The sequence below is a fragment of the Thamnophis sirtalis genome, unplaced genomic scaffold (genome assembly GCF_051295495.1).
Source record: "Thamnophis sirtalis isolate CommonGarterSnake01/CBP01778 unplaced genomic scaffold, rThaSir2_p1.2 scaffold_8, whole genome shotgun sequence".
NCBI classification, from domain to species: domain Eukaryota; kingdom Metazoa; phylum Chordata; class Lepidosauria; order Squamata; family Natricidae; genus Thamnophis; species Thamnophis sirtalis.
Window position 1 is genome coordinate 14,532,320 of NW_028261388.1, and position 21,450 is coordinate 14,553,769.

General features: G+C 45.8%; 1 protein-coding gene across 1 annotated transcript in view; it reads left to right on the forward strand.

The window, feature by feature from the left end:
- The window catches only part of CNTN5 (contactin 5), a 624,505-nt gene that overhangs the window by 451,862 nt on the left and 151,193 nt on the right, over positions 1 to 21,450 (forward strand). Inside the window, exon 10 of the mRNA XM_087721123.1 lies at positions 13,845 to 14,026. Within this exon, the coding sequence (XP_087577249.1) occupies positions 13,845 to 14,026 (182 nt within the window). The remainder of the gene's footprint in view (positions 1 to 13,844; positions 14,027 to 21,450) is intronic.

Genomic DNA, 21,450 nt, shown 5'->3' on the forward strand with positions numbered 1-21,450 from the left:
GGCTCTGGCGAGTTGGCCACAGCAAGTTGGCTACGGCGAGTTATCCTATTTGGCAAGCAATCACAAAGAATAAGCTACCCTTCTTGTACTTTCCAGATGTTTGGGGATTGCAGCTCTCAGAATTCTTTGGCCAACATCACTGTCATGGGCAACCATCACTTTGAGCACCTCCATCCAAACATGGATGCATGATTCTTGTTGGTTTTTTTGCTTCCCATTCAATAAACATGAAACAGAGAAAAGAGCCCAAACTCCTGATCTGTTCTTAACGATTCAATATCTGAAGAAGTCATAAAGGTAATTGACAATAGCAATAGCACTTAGACTTATGGTACATACTGCCTGGTGGGTTCCGGCAGGCACTACTGCCAGTTCGCTTGTGTGTGTGCTGCGCATGAATGCGCCAGTGCTATTAAAATTGTTCTGTGCATGTGCAGAACTGGAAAACAAGATGGCGGCACGTGTGGTACCACTCAGAGAACAAGTTCAGGAGCGTGGCAAGCCTGGGTCATTGCTGGTTCCAGCAACCCAGGCCGCCAAACCACTACCGGTTTGACCAAAGTGGTGGGAACCCACCACTGCCTGTAGTGCTTTATAGCACTCTCTGGGGAGTTTAAAATGTAGAAGCACTATTTGCAAAATGTGCTCAACAATCTGGGTCTTCATTTTACCACCCTTGGAAAGATGGAAGGCTGAGTCAACCTTGAGCCCATCAGAATTAGTGGTGGGCAGAATTAGCCAGCAATCCCGCTTTCTAACCACTGCACCAGCAGGACTCTTAAATCAGTGAAGATTGACCTTTGAGCCAAGGGAGAGACTGCTTGGGGCTTTCTCACTGGAAAAGAACATCTTCTTGAGGTTTGTCAAGCAAAAGGAAGTCACGGTTGGCAGCAAAAGTGGTCTTTGAATTCAGATTCAGATTCTCAGTTCTTATTGCCGAGCAGAAGAAAGTTCTATCTAGCAACTCATGTCCTCTACAAATAGAGAACCAGGCAGGTATTTCAGCTCTGAGAGTCCTTATCTCTCTTTTTCCAGACCTTCATTGCACAACTGGGGTCAATTCTACCCCAAACTCTGTTTGACTTCTCTGAGGTAATTAGATGAATGATACTTCAGGCTTAATCTGATACCTTGAGGCTGTGTGTCAAGAGGTAAAATATGCATGAAATTCCTCTTCTTTCTTTTCATCCTATGTCTTTTCCCTCTTCCCTGCCTTGTTAGCATTTACAAATGTTTCCATTGTTACTTTTCACCAGGCAAATCATTAGGGAACAGGAACGCTTTTATTTTTCAGCATTTCAGTGAACGTAAACAAATGCCAGCTTTCACTAATTGCCAAATATTGCTTGCTGTAGGGCTACGTAGTTTTGTTTTCCTTATGATTTCAGCTCAAGCCATCGCAAACAGCTTCTGCTCCATTGTAACTCTGAGAATGACAAATATTCCTGAGAGATTTTCTGTGGTAAGCAGTTGGCAAGTATTCCTTAGAAAAAAACCTGGGCTTTTAGTTACACATTAATGGTTTATTAATGGTGTTTATTTGAAACTGCCAATCACCCCCGGCTCCTGGAATTAAAAACCGAAGTAGAAAAAAGGCCATATGTGTCTGTCAAACCTATGAAAAGCCCAAATCCTGCAGACATTTCAGATGCATTCTTTGTTCAATTGTTCTTAGTAAGAAAAGGAATTTAAAAACAGCCCACCTAGTCAACTGTTTTTTTAAAAAAACAACAGCTCTGAATTACCAAGCAGCAACATTAAGCTATGATGCTTGTTTATCTATACATATACAGATTCGTCAATACATTGTTTTATTTTACTTCCCATTTCAAGGGGGATCCTTAAAATGTTATAGAAAAAAAATAACAATTTAAAATGCCAAAAATAACCATTTAAAATACCAAAGATATGGTATTAATTAAGTATGTAAAGTCAGCTTTTGACATCAAAATAATTTCCTTTTTATACCCTTAATCCAGGGGTGGGTTCCTGCTGGCATTACTACCAGTTCGGTGCGCAAAAAAAATGTGTATGCGCGCTAGCTTCACTTGTGCGCACGCATTTGCACTTTAAAAGGTCTGCTCATGCGCACAACATTAGAAAAGGAAATAAAATTGCATTTTTCCAATGAAGATTGTTCTGCACATGTGCAGAACAGAAAATCAAGATAGCAGCATTGAGCATAGAACCGGTTCAGGTGCGTATCGACCCGAGATAACTACCTACTCGTCCAAAGTGCTCCAAACAGGTAGGAACCCATCTCTGCTGTAATCCCTTAAATTGAAGTAGAGTTGGGGGTGACTGGACACAGCTGAGCATTTACTGGCCAGATGCCCTTTCCAACACCATGCAAAGTTCACAGCAAACCAAAAACACCCATGTATATTCAAGCATCAGAGAGGAAAAAACAGCTGGGATGGAAATAAAAAGATCAGAATTGGAATTCCCAGGTGTTCGCAGCAGGAATAACACCAGCAAATAAGAACCTACAAGTAAGTGTGGAAGACCTGGAGGGATGAGAAGGAGAGATGTTGCCTAAGAAGCAATCAAACAAGAGAAGGAGGATCCCTTGATGACTTTATAATCAGAAAAAGAAATTTAGGAATGACTCCAATGGCCCAAGGAGTTAAAAGTGGCAGTGGGAAGTTTGTACATTCAGACTTGCAAGATGTTGTTGTTATACAAATACAACAAATTTGGATTCATTCATCTTGCCACCATTTCCTTTCTGATATATCTGGAAGGGATGATAAAATAGGTGAACCTGCAGACACTGATGCAATCACAAGGCTCAGAGAAGGTTCTCTGCTTACTTGTGAATGGAGAAGGTAGTTCAACAGGTAGCATAATCCTTAAGCAGTGTTGGCCAACCTTTTTAGCATCAAGTGCCAAAATGGGAGCATGCAGGGGTGTGAGCACCAGAAACCTGAAGAGCAGTTCCCTGGTGTGCATGTGCATGCCAGGAAGCTGAGCTTCTGGTTTCCAGTGCGCATGTGCACCAGTCACCTGGTCTTCCTGTTTCTGGCAAACATGCATGCACGAAGACCAGTTGGCTGGCAGTCATGTCTGCACCAGAGCCTGGAAGAGCAACGGGCGATGACTGGCGTGCCCGGAGAGATGGCTCTGTGTGCCACTTCTGGCACACGGGTCATAGGTTCACCATCACAGTCCTAAAATAATCTTGCAGCAGCATACAAGAACAGTTAAAAGGAAGAAGAAATATAGTCACCTGTTGTGGCCCAGCAGGAGCCGTTGGAGCTGCCGATGGACTCCGATAGCGAGGGACCCTATGAGTCAGCTCTGGAAGATGTGGAGGACTCTGGGCAGGATTCAGACTCTAAGCAGGGACCAGAGAGGCTGGTTGGCCACCAGGAGGCGCCTGAGGCATGGAGCAGTGGTGAAGATCAAAGGGAGTTTGTCCCTGACGTCAGGCACTGGAGCAGTGGTGAAGATCAAAGGGAGTTTGTCCCTGACGCCATGCAAAGAAAGGCAGAGAAACGGAGGCAGCAGTTATGGAGACAGACTCATAAGAGATAATCAAGCCCAGGTGGTTGTGGCTTGGCTCCTCCTAAGAGAGTATATAAGAAGAGACTTTGGGAGGAGACCTTTTGCAGGACACTCATACCAAGCTGGGGAAGCTCTTATGTGTATTGTATCTCTTATCTGTGGGAGTCTGGGTTGCTGCCAACGTCTTGCCTGTGAATAATTACTGTGAATAAAGTGTGGCTAACAGTAAGCGTGTGTCGGCGTTAATCACCGGACAGAGGAGGGTCAGAACAGTCACCTGTTCCACTCCACCAATGCAAGTGGAAACATAGCTCTGTAGTCTCAAAGATAATTCAGGAGAATAATTTTATTTCTGTCTATTGATGGACAGTGGCGATGTGAAGTATTTGTCACAAATAAATTTCCCCCCATGAGATCAGGAGCCACTGGATGAAGAATCCAATTTTACAGAGCACTTCATCTGCATCCCAAATGAATATCGGTATAGTTTCCTTGCAAACTTAAAAATAATAATTCTTTCCTTCGTCGTCAGGAATTAGAAAACTTTTGGGTCTTGGCTGCTCATCCCCACCAGTGTCTGCTTCATCGTCCTTGTAAACCAGGGGTCCCAAATCCCAGGGCTGTAGCCCACTACCGGGCCTTGAGCCTTTGGGAACCAGGCCACAGAAATAGCGGGTGAGTGTGGGGCACATATCCCTACTTGCACGAGCAAAGGGTAGACATGCATGCTCCATTTGCACAAGCAGTGGGTACACATGTCTGCCTTTTGTGCAAATGCAGCTGCACATGCACACTTACCCACCACTCACACGGAATCATACCCTATCCCCCTCCAGCAGGTCTCCAGAACGTTTGGAGAACTCTGTTGTGAAATTCCAAAGGTGCTTTTTTCAAGAGGCAACTGGACTTTCTTGGGATTCTTTTGAAGACATTTCACTTCTCACCCAAGAAGCTTCTGCAGCTCAGGCTGACTTGTGGGGAATGGAAAGAATTATACTCCTTGCAGACAAATGGTCATTTGCATCCTTTTAGAGAGTCATTGAGGCCACCTGGACTCTCTAAAAGAATACAAATGACCAACTGTTTGCAAGAAGTATAGACCATTCCCCACCATCCAGCCAGAGCTGAAGAAGCTTCTTGGATGAGAAATGAAACTGGACAAAGAAAGTCCAGTTGCCTCTTGAAAAAGCACCTTTGGGACAACTATGACCCAGATGGCTGAGCATTTCCATTGACATCTGTTGTAAAATACTGGGAGGATTCATTTCAATTAGATTGGTGGATTACGTAAACATGGGATTACCAGCATACTCCACCAACCAAAAATTATGTATTAATTTATATTTAATATTCCTATTCATCAAGTTAATTAATGCATTAAGAAATGTAGTAAATAATTAATTAAATGTAGTTAATTCCCAGTCTTCCATGCTATCATCCATACAACCATTCTCTAAGCTTGCCAATAACCTAGGAAGGTCACTGTTGCAGGTTGGGCAATAACAGAAGAAAATAGGCATTGGGATATGTATATCTACTCCTTGTTTAGTAACTACCCCCTTAGCTACTACTCACCAATATAACAGTATATAACAGTATATAACAGTAATTAAAAAATAATTTACCAACCTGTTCTGATCCCCCTCGTTCCATACCAAAGCACACTCCAAGCCAGAGATAAATTACGGCATTTAATTAACAGACAAACAGGTCCTTGGCAGCAACCCAGCACAGACAAGCTTGGCAGCAATAAACACAGATAAGGCTTGACAGCAATCCAGCCTGCCAAACTCATACAAAGTTCTCCAACATTCAATTCTGTGTTGACTTCTGCAAAGAGGGGCATGTGCACAAGTAGCTTTTTATAGTCTGGAAAGGAGCCTAATGACCACCAGCTGAGTGCAATTACCTCCTGTAATTGCGTAATTGTTCCTGACGCCTATTAGCTCTTCGATGGTGTGCATCCAGGAACAACTCACTACTGGCTTCCGGCTCACTCTCCCTTGTCTCCTCCCCACTGGTCCAAGACTCAGGTGGCTCCTGGTGGCCAACCAGCCTCTCTGTGCCCTGCTTGGAGTTGGAACCCTGTCCAGGGTCCTCCACAATATCCAGAGCCGACTCATAGGGCCCCTCACTGTCGGACTCTGGTGGCAGCTCCAACGGCTCCTGCTGGGCCACAACACCAACTGATGTGTGCATTTACAACCAATATTTTTGCATGTTAGCATGCCAGAGTGAGAGTAATGATGGTTTAGTGGCAACCTCAGTTAGTGATTATTCACAAGTGCAATGATAATAAAAATTCATTTTCTAACCAATGTGGGCATTTACAACCAAATTTCATGCATCTAATAGCAATGCATGCCAGACTGAGTGAATAATGCTGACACACTTATAGGGGAGAACCTTAAATGAGATAGTAATAACCAAACATCAAACTTTTGACTTGTGTTTTGCAATTTGGGAGCAATTTCCTTTGAAATCATTAAAACTTTACAACCAAAGTATTTTACATTCCTTGAAAAATTGGCTTTTTTACTCATCAGTTTGGCTTATTGGCGTGTTACCTCATCAGAATGGGGAAGATATAAAATTTTGAAAGAGACCTGCTGATGGCCCAGACAATGTCCAAAAAAAATCAGCATCTTTTCAGATTTAATGAATAGCAGTAAAGTTGATGCGGCATACAATTAAAACAAAATAAAGTCTAGTTAAATCTATTCAAAGTTTGTGGCATTAAATTGCTTGGAAACATTTGTAACTCATCAATTCCATTAGAAAGGTCCTTCATCCAAAAGTTAGGAATAATCTTATATGTAATGTCAGGCTTGCCCCAGCTAGCTCCCTAGAAAAGAAAGACCCTCGATTCCATTTGCTTGAAGTGATAAGTTCTTTTACTAAGGAATAGTAGTCACAAACATGGCAAGGATAGAACTAAAGTTCCCACACAAAATGCTACAGCTTCCCTGGCCCTCCCCCCCTTGATCAGTCTGTCTTCATCCAATGGGGTTCCATGTAGGTGTTTTGGGAACCACTTAAATGTTTGGCATGGTTTGTTGCAATTCACATTCCTTTTCAAGACTCAGCAGCCTTGAAGGCTGGAATTGGCCAGTTTTTCAACAACTGACCTCCATCAGGCCATCACTCTACCCCCTGATTGCTCATCTCTACCCTCTACATGCCAGTTGTCTACGTACTTCCTTTCCTCCCCTCTTCCTCTAAGTATTTATGGCAGGATGCCAGCATAGCTGAAGATGACACATCGGACATACAATCAGATTCCTTAGGTCTGTATAGCCTTGTCTTCTGTAACTGGTGGTGGCTTTTTTGTGATTCAAACAAAAGTCTTCTACTTCATCCTTTCATAATTTAGGAACTGAGCTTCTGTTTCTATTGTTTTCTGAAAATATTGAAATGTGTGGGTAGGGTTTCAGAGTAAGGCAGAATGTTCTCCTCCTGCTTCAAAGGAATCTGATCTTCTTTTTCATTCTATAAAGAATTTCTGAAGCAATTGCCAGAAACTGCCACGAGGAGCCTTTTTAAGATAAAGTAACATGTTCTTGCAATATATAAAACAGTCATGTAGATTTATTTGAAGGCGAAACCCATACCAGCACTACTGAATTATTTGATAATGTGATTTATATTACAATCAGACAGCCATCCACCTAGGAAGCCTAGTAGAGATGGCTTTTGAAATAAAATTGCAAGGAAAAAAATAACTTTTTTTCCTACTCATAAAAAAAAACCCTGTTCATGCAGAATAGCTTAAGAAATACTTACTTTCCTAATATCATCCAGCCTGTAGTTTTTGCTCAGAATTTGTCCATTTATTAATTTATTATATATCCCACTTTCCACTGTAGTGTATACTCAAGACCAGTTGATTAGCCCAAGTGATCTACTGTACATCAGTAAAATAATGCAGGCATCTACCTGCCCATATTCTGATAATCATCTGCATGGTTTATCAGTATTCTTCCTCTGTTGTCTTTGAAATAATGTGTGAGAATGGCCTTGGGAGACAAGAGGAAAAACCACAGGTTGGAAATGGTCAGATAAGAGGCAACAGAGCCTGCAGAAGGAATGTGGCTGTGGCAAACAACAAAGAAAAGTCTTGGATTATAATGGTGAAGGGGAAGAGTTGTAGAGGTAATATTCACATTACAAGAGTTCAAAGTTACAACATCACTAAAAAAGTGACTTATGAGCCAGCTGATCAGGAGGAAATGGGGACTTTACAGTATCCTTCCCCTGAAGTGGAGTGGGAATGGAGATTTTACAGTATCCTTCCCTTGCCATGGCCACCAAGCCATGCCCACCAAGCCATGCCCACAGAACCGGTAGTAAAAAAAATTGAATCCCATCACTGCCCTAGGGTCATATGAGGGACTCGGTGGCTCAGTGGCTAAGACACTGAGCTTGTCGATCAGAAGGTCAGCAGTTCAGTAGTTCAAATCCCTAGTGCCGCGTAACGGAGTGAGTTGCTTGTCCCAACTTCTGCCAACCTAGCAGTTCGAAAGCATGTAAAACATGCAAGTAGAAAAATAGGAACCACCTTTCATGGGAATGTAACAGTATTCTGTGTGTCCTCTGCATTTAGTCACATGACACCTTCAGACAGCGTTGGCTTTTTGCCTTAGAAACAGAGATGAGCACTACCCGTTAGAGCCAGAAACGACTAGTACGCATATGGGGGGGGGACCTTTACCTTTATCTTTTGTGGTCATATGATCAAAATTCAGATGCTTGGCAATTGATTCATATTTATAAATGTTGCAGTATCCCATGGTCATGTGATCACCTTTTGTGACCTTCTGACAACAAAGTCAATGGGAAAGCCAAATTCACTTAACAATCGTTTTACTAATTTAACACTTGCAGTGATTGACTTAACAACTATGGCAGGAAAAGTCATAAAATGGGGCAAAATTCACTTAACCAATGTTTCACTTAGAAACAGAAATTTTGGGCTCAATTGTAGTTGTAAGTCAAGGACTACCTATGCTTTCAGACTTGCAAGATTCTGTGAATATACCATACTTTTCAGAGTATAAGACGCACCCTTTTCCCTCAAAAAAGAAGTTAAAAATCTGGGTGTGTCTTATACACTGAATACAAAATGGTCATGCCTAGCCTATAGGAAGCTTTCAGAATTCTCCTGGGGGCTGGGGCGGGCAGAAATGAGCAAAAAAATGGGCCAATTTTTGCTCAATTCTGCCCTCCCCAGCCCTAAGGAGCTCTCTACAAGCTTCCTAAAGGCTATTCATGCCCTTTTTTGACAAAAAATGGGCCAATTTTTGCAAAAAACAGGCCATTTTTTGCTGGTTTTGGTGGGGGCACCCCCCAGGAGCACTCTACAAGCCTCCTAAAGGTTATCCATGCCCTTTTTTAAAAACAAATGGGCCCATTTTCATGAAAAATGGGCCGTTTTTGGGAGGTCTGCAGAGTGCAAAGCCTTTTTTTCTTTTTTGCCTCTTCGAAATCTTAGGGCATCTTATACTCCAGTGCATCTTATACTCTGAAAAACATAGTAACCAATAAAGATAAAGTTACTATTTGCTCTTCTTTGGACTATCTTTCAAGGCTGACAGTCTTTAATGATGGAATACAGGCAGTAAGACATATATATCAGGCAGTGGTATCTGCATGATCAGAGTCTTTTGAGAAGAAGTGGTGTTGTTGTACTGTCACAATACAACTGACATGTGTTTTCATATGTGCTTGGGATCACAGGATAGACATACAAAAAAGGAGGACCTTTCACCACAGATTTTTCTCATCTGTCCTTTTACTCCACATGCAACATAATCTTAACTTTGAAAAAAAAAACTTTAAAAAAAATATTTTTAAAGTCCCCAACTCAGCAGATGTAGGTGGCATGACATCCGTAACTAAGGTTTCTACAATCCTTTGTCTACCTACTGAAAGCGTTCTAGAAAGAAAGAATGACAATATACTATCCTACTTTCTAAAAAGTAGTTTAGGAAGAAGGAAAAGAAAATTAGGACAAGGAGCAGAAATGAGTAAAAAGTATATTCCCTTCAGTAAATGTCTATAAATGTATCAGTGGTTTGAGACACAATGGATTGATCCTCACATGCCCTTTTATAATTATAATTATTATCATTATACCCAACAGCATGAAATCACAACTGCCAGTTCTTTAACTGGTGTTGGCCTTCATGCATCTTGAGTTCCTCCCAAGAATTTGGGACACTATAAATTATCGATATAGTATACTAGTTGGATACCTGTGCTTTGCTACAAAACCATGTGATCGGGCCAGCCCACGGGCTAGATGAGTCATGCGCTGGCCACACCCATATAAGGCAACTGGCAGTTGGAACAGAGTTCATTTCAGGTGGGGAGGGGGAGTAGAACATCTAACTCCTTAGCATCGACGCATGTTCATATAATACTGTATAAGAAATACTGATGATCCGATGGTCATTTCGAAAAATCCTTTCTTAGTGAGCACCTAGAAGCCAACGGATGTGCCGAATTTCAAGTAGGTAGGCTTTACAGTTCTGGAGATTTCATGATGAGTGAGTAGTATTTGACTTTTATATATAGAGAGAGAAGATATGTGGAAGCAAGCAGTATGGCCCTTTGCAATTGGCAGATGGAAATTTTGTCAATGCACAGATGTTCTAGGTCCTGTCCAAGGTTTGAGGGGGGACTCATTTCAGAATACAGAGATCCATTTGAGGTCCTGGGATATCATTCTCCCTTTGGTGTCTGAAGATAATGTCATCCTAGATCCAATTGTGTCCATTTTGCCCAGCTATTCTCCTTCCCTAAGTTTGGTGGCATGCTCTTCCTTTCTCCAACAGTGCCTATTGACAGAAGAACAAGACGTGGAGTTACCTCTGTTCATTTTTTTATTATTTAGCTACAGAAACTTGCCAGAGTAAGGAAATTATCTGTTAAGCATATACTCTGAATTGCTAGGAGCAATTGCCCCCTTCCTGCCCTCCAGACGTTCCACTCTGCAAGTCTTCCAAACTCTCTCCATGCCCCGTTGTTGTTGTTTGCAAAAAAGGGTCATTTTCATGAAAAATGGGCCAGTTTTTTGCTTCTTTTTGCCCGCCCCAGCCTCCAGGAGCATTCTACAGGCCTCCCAAACTCTCTGAATGCCCCATTTTTCACAAAAAGGGGCATGTAGAGGGTTTGGGAGGCCTGCAGAGTGCTTGGAAATAGACCCTCTTCTTGACACTTGGTGTGGAAAAAGGTTTTACGCCTCTTTTCTTTCAAATGAAATGAACAATTAAGGAGACAGTGTGTAGACAGTAAGGAAGAAAAGCCTTGATGGAGATATGGAAGATTAATTATTAGGGCAATGAGGGATAAAAATATTCTAAGTGTGCAATAGGCAGCTAGTATTCATAAGTAACTCAGATAAATGCCTCCCTAATTCACTGAAGTATAGGAAAGCAGAGGACATACAGTACAATCAGATAAAATTCTATCATCATAGATCATCTCAATAAAATTAAAATTTTAGCTTTTCCATGGAGTTGATTTCTTGGTCTGGTCTGTCTAATGGGGCTATCATCAATCTATCAATCTTCTTTTTCAATCTAGCATTATGTTTTAAGAAAGGCTGAAGCTTTCATGTTTGTCACAGGAAATGGCCTTGGATCAATGGTGGGTTGCAGGCGGTACGCCCCTGTATGGGCAAACCGGAGCCTGCCCGGAGCACCGGATATCGTTCCGGAGGGCCCACCTGCCCGCCCAAGCTCCTTACCAGTGTTTTAAGTCTTTGGCACTTCTGCATGTGCGCACAGCACATACAGTACCTGCTCGATGCTCCACTGAGCAGCTGGAGCGTCACGGCAGCTCGTGGTAGCGCTAAGATGCATGCAAATGCACTGCATGTGTCCATGTGGACACCGCCAGGCCCGTTCCAACCGTATCGGTTGGAACAGGATCTGGAACTCACCATTGCCTTGGATCCTCACGGCACACCACTAAATTCCTTACTGCAGTGCTGCTGCAACATCAACAACAAATGGATGTATAAATAACCAACTCACAAAATGCCATAATGCAACTAACACAACAGATGGGACAGAAGCTACCCCTTGTCAGCAATATTGCAATAAATCTTGCATAATTCTGGTGAGGTCATCTCCTTTAAACTCTAGTGCAGGGGTGTCAAACGCAAGTCTTGCGGGCCAATTCCAGCCCACGGGGTGCTTAGATCTGGCATGTGGGACCAACCTGGGACCAGCAAAGGACCGGTCTGTCCTTTGCCTCTGCCAGTGAAAATGGAGCTAGGGAAGGCTGCACATGGCCTTCCCTAGCTCCATTTTCACTGGCAGAGGGCTGCAGGAGGCCGTTGCAGCCGAAAACGGGGCTTGAGAGCCTGTTTTCGCTGGCAGAGTGCTTGAGCCACCACAGGTGCCCCTCACAGGAGTGATGTTGAGCTGGCCCCTCCACCACCACCCCGAGGTCAAACACAACCCTGATGCAGCCCTCAATTTCATTTCATTTCATTTCCCTTTATTTGTATGCTGCCCTTTTCCCTGGGGGGACTCAGGGCGGCTCACAGTTCAAAAAGGGGGGGGGGAAGGACAAACAATTTCCAACATACAAGCAATACAACATATTAAAAAACACAACAGTCACATAATTGGAGTGGGGTTAGAATCTTAACCCCAGGCCAGCCGGGACAGCCAGATCTTTAAAGCGGCGTGGAAGGACTGGAGGGTGGTGAGGGTACGAATCTCCATGGGGAGTTCGTTCCAGAGGGTCGGAGCAGCCACCGAGAAGGCTCTCCTCCGAGTAGTTGCCAGTCTACACTGGCTGGATGATGGAATTCGGAGGAGACCTAATCTATGCGATCGTATCGGTCTGGTGGAGGTAATTGGCAGTAGGCGGTCTCTCAAGTACCCAGGTCCAGTACCATGAAGGGCTTTGTAGGTGATAAGTAGCACCTTGAATCGCACCCGGAGATCAACAGGCAGCCAGTGCAGCTCGCGGAGGATAGGTGTTACGTGGGTGAAACGGGGTGGACCCACAATCGCTCGCGCGGCTGCATTCTGGACCAGCTGAAGTCGCCGAATGCTCTTCAAGGGCAGCCCCATGTAGAGCACATTGCAGTATTCCACCCTAGAGGTCACAAGGGCACGAGTGACTGTTGTGAGGGCCTCCCTGTTCAGGTAGGGGCGCAACTGGTGCACCAGGCGAACCTGGGCAAATGCCCCCCTGGTCACAGCTGACAAATGATGTTCGAAGGTCAGCTGTGGGTCCAGGAGGACTCCCAAGTTGCGAACCCTGTCTGAGGGGCGTATAGTTTGACCCCCCAGCCTGAGAGATGGAACACTTGGCCAATTCGCGGGAGGGAAACACAGCAGCCACTCGGTCTTTTCTGGATTAAGCACAAGTTTGTTGACCCCCATCCAGTCTTTAACAGCCTCAAGACCCTGGCTCATCACATCCATCGCTTCGTTGAGTTGGCACGGGGCGGACAGATACAACTGTGTATCGTCCGCATACTGGTGGTATTTTATCCCGTGCCGTCGAATGATCTCACCCAGCGGTTTCATGTAGATGTTGAAAAGAAGGGGGAACAGGACCGAACCCTGCGGCACCCCATACGTTAGGGGCCTAGGGGTTGATCTCCCCCGACTAACACCGACTGCGACCTGTCCGAGAGGTAAGAGGAGAACCACTGTAAAACAGCGCCTCCCACCCCCACCTCCTGCAGTCGTCACAGAAGGATACCATGGTCGATGGTATCGAAAGCCGCCGAGAGGTCAAGGAGCACCAGGATGGAGGCAGGGGTGTCAAACTCAATCGAGTTTGACACCCCTGCTCCAGTGAGAAAGAGACGATGTATATGTGTATCAAGACAGGGTGGGTAAAATTCGTGAAATCATTCTGCAGGCATTAATTCAGACAAGCCCAAGAACCGGTAGTAAATTATTTTGAATCCCACCACTAATCCAACTCAACATTTCATTTGGCATCTTTCAGAATACATAATCTCTCATGAGAAATCAGTCTAGTTATCTAAGTAGAAAGGTTTGCATCAGTTTTTTACTTCTGTCCAGTTGTGCTTTCTCTTCAACCCAATACCTTCCTTCCAATTGTATGATTTAATCACTGGGAAAGACTCAATTTTCGGAAAGCAGGAAGTGTCCAGGAAAAGCGGCAGCACTAGTTAAATATTCTCAGCTGAAAGTGAAATAGATCAAGCAGTTCACGAGCCTTAATTGTGATTGCGCTTTATTGCTGCTTAGACGATTAAGTGCTTAAATTAGCAGGTAACAGGATCTATATTCTTAACGGCAAGGAAGAGCTAATCATGCCTTCGCTAAATATTTCAGCCCAGTTCCAACAATCTCATGGAGGAAAGTTAATGGACCCAATCCGAGCAAAGCCCGCCTGCGCAAGTCCCAAGCCGTGCTCGAAATCCCGAACGTGCAACTAGAAGATGGAGGGACGTATGAATGCAAAGCTGAGAATTCCCGGGGACGGAATGTCTTCCGAGGACAGTTACAAGTATACAGTAAGTTTTATAATTAATCTCTAGCAGCATCTTTCTCTTACAAAGTGATAATTTGCCTCAACACTTGAATGTGTAAATTCAGACATGCAAAAAGTTTGTAGATTCTCAGTCATCCAGATCATGTCCCAAAGGTGCTTTTTCAGGAGGCAACTGGGCTTTCTTGTTTTTTTTCTTTGAAGACATTTTTCTTCTCATCCAAGAAGCTTCCCATCCAAAATTGCAGACTATAGGAACCAGTAGCATTACTCGGGTGAATCTGAAGACACCGATGAACCTCCAAGTGGTTCAATGACCCTCTGAAAGGATGCAAATGAACAGGTGTCTTCAAGGAATATAAATCCTTCCATACCCCACTATCCTGTTAGAATTGAAGAAGCTTCTTGGATGAGAAGCGAAATGTCTTCTGTTGAATACTGGCTTGCGGGCGGAGCCGGTTCAATCTCTTCCCTGATTGGCCGAGAGACTTGACGCCCATTGGCTCATTGCCCAAACCCGGGAGTATAAACATTTGATGCGAACCACGCTAGGTGAATCATAGTTTACTCTGCTAGAATAAAGGTTGCTGTTTACTACCCTCTTGTCGCGTCTTCCTCCTTCCGCTCCAAGATGCAAAACTGGCGACGAAGGTGGGATGAGATTCCCATGACCACGGAGAAGAACAAACCAGCTTGCCTCCGCGTTTAAACCATACCTTCAGGTCAGGAACGCCGGCAGCGAACAAAATCTTCTCTGTTTCTTCTTTCCTCTTTTCCTGGCTTTTTGCATCAGAATGGCAACAGTGCTTTCTCCTTTCGCGCCGTTTGGGTCTGCGGGAGAATCCTGGGACGGCTTCATGGAGCGTTTTGAATGCTATTTAATCGCGTCAAAAAACAGGGCACAGACTGACGAGGAGAAGTGCTGCTTTTTCCTGTCTTGTTGCGAGCCTTCTATGTTTGCTTCTGCGAGAGCTTTGGCCGCTCCGAGGCCAGCTTACAAACTTGGGTGGGACGAGCTAATGTCCAGGTTGAGGGACCATTACGCCCCCTCATCTTCTTTGATTGCTCGTCGGTTTACTTTTCGCCGCCGAGTGCAGAAGCCCAGCGAATCTATCAGTCAGTTCCTCGAGGCATTGCGCACAGTGGCCGCCCAATGCGACTTTGCAGACCTAGAGGAGAATCTTGTGGAGCAGTTTGTATGCGGGGTCCGCGACGTACGATTGCGCAGCCGTATGTTCTGGAACCATAAAATTACTTTGGCGCAAGCTGTGGAGACTGCGCGAGCAGCAGAACTTTCCGAACAATCCACGGCCGACATGGAACGCCTCCAGCTGAAACCTTTCATGCAAACCGCTGCGGGACCTTCCAATCAAACGAACCTCGTTGACGACCTCTCCACTATGGAAGACGAGGAGGAGGAAACCGTCGGACAGATGAGGACGCAGCCGAAGCAGAGGCCACACCAGCAGCCGCCGACGTCCGTTCAGCCAGCTTCAAACATGCCTTGCCATGGATGCGGCGGCCGTCATAGCCGCGTATCTTGCCCGTTTCGTTCTGCTGTCTGCCGCCGTTGCCGGGGGGAAGGACATCTCGCCAGGGTTTGCCGGGTTTTCTTGCCAGTTCCATCGTTCACGCAGCCCAGCAACCAGCGTCAGACATTGCAACGCCGCCAACAACCACGTCCAGCGAGGCGAGCTGAGGACTGCCATTCAACCCACCAGCTCTCTAGTGCCGAGTGTGTAGTCTATCAGGCTTCCCACGTCCCTGCCGGCGGTCGTAAAATTAGTACCGTCGTTCGTCTTGAAGGTCAGCCTTGCCGAATGGAGGTGGACTCCGGGTCTTCCCGTTCCCTTTTATCTTGGGCTCTGTTTTCCCGCCTTTGCCCTAGGGTTCCACAGAGTAAATTGCGTCCTGCCGGGGTCTCCCTTTTAGATTACCAGGGAAATGGGATTCCCACGGCAGGAATATTCCACATTTGGGTGGAATACGGAGATTTTAAGGGGAAACTTCCAGTTTTAATTGTTAAGGATAACCTGCCCGCTCTCTTGGGGTTAGATTGGTTCCCCGTTTTGGGCCTCACTATAGAAGGGGTGCATAGGATAGTTCCCCGAGCCGTAGATAGCGTTTTGGATGAGTTCGCAGACGTGTTCGATGGGAAATTAGGTTGTTATAAGGGCACCCCCATTTCCCTTTGCCTCGATCCCCAGGTCGCGCCCATTAGGTTGAAGGCACGTAGGGTTCCCCTTGCATTGAAAGCGAAGGTAGATGCTGAATTGGATAAGCTTATAGAGCAGGGGGTAATAGAGCCCGTAGATCATGCCCTTTGGGAAACCCCTATAGTCCTCCCGGTCAAACCCGACGGATCGGTGAGGATATGTGCCGACTATAAGTCGACCATCAACTTGGCCCTGCAGGCAAATCCATATCCTGTGCCTGTAGTGCAACATCTACTTCATTCTTTGGGGCAAGGCCGCATTTTCGCTAAGCTGGATATGGCACAGGCCTATCAGCAGCTCCCCGTAGACGATAATGCGGCTACAGCCCAGACTATTGTCACCCATCGTGGGGCTTTCCGTTGCCGCCGCCTCCAATTTGGCGTTTCGGTTGCTCCAGGGATATTTCAGAGCCTCATGGAGCGGTTGCTCCATGGGATCCCAGGCGTCGTTCCTTATTTTGACGACGTCCTAGTTGCAGCCCCTAGCCACCAGGAACTCCAAAAAACATTGCGGGAGGTCCTTACACGCTTCAGGGAGGCCGGATTGAAGTTAAAGCGCAGCAAGTGCGAAATTGCTGTTCCCCAAGTAGAGTTTTTGGGATTTCTCATTGATGCACAAGGCATCCACCCTACTCCCTCGAAAGTTGCGGCCATAAAAAACGCTCCTGCACCCACCTCGAGGGCGGAATTGCAGGCGTTCCTGGGGCTTTTAAACTTTTATGCCCCTTTTATTCCCCACAAGGCGTCGTTAGCTGAACCGTTACACCGATTGCTTGACCGGTCAGCGGCCTGGAAATGGGGTAGCCGTGAAGCGCAGGCGTTCGCGGCTATAAAGGACATTTTAACCTCGGCAGCAGTCCTAATCCAATATAGCGACTGGATGCCCTTAGTTTTAACGTGTGACGCCTCTCCCTACGGCATAGGGGCGGTTCTGAGCCATGCCCTCCCGAACGGCTCAGAGGCTCCTATAGCCTTCTACTCCCGGACGCTCTCATCAACGGAGCGAAATTATAGCCAAATTGACAAAGAAGCTCTAGCTGCAGTGTCCGGTATCAAGCGTTTTCATGACTACCTTTACGGTAGGAATTTTACCCTTGTTACGGATCACAAGCCGCTTTTAGGCCTATTGGCGGGCGATAAGCCAACCCCCCCCATTTTGTCCCCCCGCATGACACGTTGGACTGAGTTTTTGGCGGCGTATTCATATGCGCTGGTATACCGTCCGGGTAAGCAGCTTGGGCACGCAGACGCCCTGAGTCGTTGCCCTTTGCCACAGACGGACACAGCCCTCGTGCCCTCTCTCTCCATCTTGTCTATTGCTGAATCCGATCTTCCCGTTTCAGCCGTGGATGTTGCAGCTTGCACAAAGGTTGACCCCATTTTGTCTCAAGTAGCTTCATGGGTGTTGAGGGGGTGGCCCGAAAAAAAGGTAGCGGAAGAATTTCGACCGTTTAAGGCACGACAGGCCGAACTTGCCCTTCACGGGGGTTGCCTTGTTTGGGGGGATAGGGTAGTGATCCCCAAAGTTCTACGGGCACGAATCCTGCCCGCGCTCCATAAAAATCATCCAGGGATAGCGCGAATGAAAGCTTTAGCCCGTAGTTATGTGTGGTGGCCCCTGTTAGACTCGGAGATCGCAGATTATGTTGGTCGATGTAGAATATGCCAAAATTCTAGGCCGAATCCCCCCACAGCCGCCCCTCGGGAGTGGGAAATTCCTAGAGGCCCATGGTCCCGTTTACATATTGATTTTGCCGGTCCCTTTCACGGCCGAAACTTTATGATAGTGGTTGATGCTTACTCTAAGTGGGTGGAGTTGGTAATCATGACCTCCACTACGGCAGAGAGTACCGTGAGGGCTCTTCGTAAGATGTTCGCCACACACGGGCTACCAGATGTGATAGTTTCAGACAACGGGCCCCAGTTTACCTCCACTATGTTCCAAGAATTTTTGGCAGAGCAAGGGATTAGACACGCGGCTACAGCCCCGTATCATCCAGCTAGTAACGGTAGGGCGGAGCGCGCAGTTCGCTCAGCTAAAGAAGCTTTGGGCCGCATGGATCAGGGGGACTGGCAAGAGAGAGTGGCGGCCTACCTCTTGAGCCAGCACTCTACTCCCTGTCCAACAATTAATAAAAGTCCTGCGGAGCTCTTGATGGGTAGGAGATTGCGAACCTCCCTAGATAGGCTCCATCCACTTTATGCAGGGGATTTACCGAGTAACTTGGGGGCCCTTCCGTCCCATACGTTTAAGTTAGGGGATCCTGTTTGGGCTCGTTCCTTTTCAGGGGACCCACGGTGGGTCCCCGCAACAATTACAGCTTTGACTGGTCCCTGTTCCTTCAGGGCCGGTCTGGCCGACGGAACGCAATGGAGGCGCCACCAGGACCAGTTAAGGCGCCGCCTCCCTGCGGAAACAGACGGCCCGGCCCCCCCAGACATTCGCCCTCAGCGCGAGCTACCCTTGATGCCCTTATCCCCAATGGACTGCCTGTCCTCGGGGAATGGGGGACAAGCTGATACGAACTTTTCGGACAGACGTGCCTCATTTGGCCATTCTCTCCCCCAAAGCCCTTATCGAGACTCTGACCATATTTTCCAACCAGATGGTACGGGTCCATCATCGGATACTCCGGCTGTTGCGGAGACACCATCTCAGACAAATGGAGTGCCAGCTCTCGGGGCCGCATCACAGGATCATCGTTCCGCCACAGACTTGCCTCCGTTGGCGATCCCCCCCCCGACGACAGCTGCTGGGGAGTTACGAAGGTCGGGACGAGAGCGGCGCCGTCCCACCTATCTACAGGACTATGTTTGCCCTTCGTGAGGGTACTTGACTAGGGGGGGAGGGGTGTTGAATACTGGCTTGCGGGCGGAGCCGGTTCAATCTCTTCCCTGATTGGCCGAGAGACTTGACGCCCATTGGCTCATTGCCCAAACCCGGGAGTATAAACATTTGATGCGAACCACGCTAGGTGAATCATAGTTTACTCTGCTAGAATAAAGGTTGCTGTTTACTACCCTCTTGTCGCGTCTTCCTCCTTCCGCTCCAAGATGCAAAATCTTCCAAGAAAAAAACAAAAAAGTCCAGTTGCCTCCTGAAAAAGCACTATTGGGACCTTCAAACATCACCTCTGACATTTGAGGGAATCTGTTTTAACCTTGGGTGCATTTCAGCCAGAAATAATTTTATGAATGAAGGCAAATACATGTGTCCTGAGATAATGTTGCAAGATCCAATCTGGTGCCTTCCTATTGGTTGATGGGGTGTTGGTGGCCGGTGATTGGCAGCTGTTTTCTCATGCAGGAGTGTTGATTTACCACCAGCTTATCAGGTACTTTGAAAGTGTAAAAGTAAAGAAAAGGTTTTCTATCATTTATGGTGGACGTGTGATGAAGCAAAAAAATTTTTGCAACATGATTCATATTTTAATGCAGAAAATTTTGAAAATGAGAATAAAGATGAAACCAGAAACTTTTTTTTTGAGCCTAATGGAAGAAGACTTTGAGGAAAAAAACTGGAACTTTGACACTATATATGTTGGCAACCATAAGATTATTACATGCACCAAAATGGAAGGGCACTTCAATTCCCACCATAGCTGCAGAAGCTGATGGAGTTGCCTGAAATGGCAAAATTGACTATTTTGGTTAAAGAAAAGAATATAAGTACTTTTGTTTCCACATGGAGATCAGTGGTTAGTGGTTTATTCGACTTGTATGCCGCCCTATTCCCGGAGGGACTCAGGGCATCTGACAAACCAGAGGGGAGGGGAACAAATACAAAAAAGTAAAACAAAAACAGAACAACAATACAAAACAATTTAGAAGTCACAACAAGCACAACCAATTCGAGTAGGGGTGGAACTCAACAGCCCCAGGCCTGCTGGGACAGCCAGATCTTCACGGCTTTACGGAAAGCCTGAAGGGTGGCGAGGGTCCGAATCTCCACGGGGGGATCGTTCCAGAGGGCCGGAGCAGCCACAGAGAAGGCCCTCCTCCGAGTGGTCGACAGCCAGCATTGGCCGGCAGATGGAATTCGGAGAAGGCCTAATCTGTGGGATCTAATGGGTCTATGGGAGGTGATTGGCAGGAGGCGGTCTCTCAAGTACCCAGGTCCAATACCATGTAGGGCTTTATAAGTGACGACTAGCACCTTGAAGCGTATCCGGAGACCAATAGGCAGCCAGTGCAGCTCGCGGAGGATAGGTGTAACGTGGGTGTACCGAGGTGCACCCACGATCGCTCGCGCGGCTGCATTCTGGACAAGCTGAAGTCTCCGAACACTCTTCAAGGGCTGCCCCATGTAGAGCGATCAGTACTGAACATTGTCCTTGAAGTGGAAAAGAATGAATCTTTGATTTTGGGTTTCACTGATCAGATGGATAAATCCCTATAGAAATGACTAGTTTATATTATTATGGAAAAACAAGAAGTTGTGGCTGGATGTTAATGCCTTATTTTACTGCAACCAAGAGAGTCGGAAGTCAATGCTTTGTTTTCTTTTTCCCAACCTTTCTTCCCAACTTTTCTTCCTCCCCTTCTCTTTCTCCCCCAATTGCTTTCCTATTTACTTTTGTATTTTATTTTATTTTATTTTATAACTCAATAAAAATGTTAAAGAAAGGTACTTTAAGAGCCGAGGTGGCGCACTGCTGGCTCATATTTAAATGGTTGTCCACTAGGAGTCCAAGATCCCTCTCACAGTTACTACTATTGAGCAAGGTACCACCTATACTATACCTGTGCATTTCGTTTTTCTTGCCTAAATGTAGAACCTTACTCTTTTCACCATTGAATTTCATTTTATTAGATAGTGCCCAATGTTCAAGTTTGTCAAGAGCCTTCTGTATCTTAAGCCTGTCTTCTGGTGTGTTGGCTATTCCTGCCAGCAATTAACCAATAGGAAGGCACCACATAAATAAGACTCATAGAATAGCTGAAAGCACATATTGCAGTAGAAAGACGTTCCCCAGGGATGGGCTCCAGCAGAAGACTGAAAGCTCAAAAGATTAAAGCTCTGGTTCTAGTGATCAATTCAGATTGGATCCTACAAAAATAGTTTTGCTGAATAGTATACATATCATTTTTCATGAGAATAATAATCTCATCCTAAGCCCCAAGTGATGCTTCCCAACCACTGTCTTCTACTGCTGTCTCTTTTCCAAAATGTCATTTTCTTTTAACCTGGAGGGAAGGTATAACAAATGATAGAAGGCTGAACTAGGGCATTA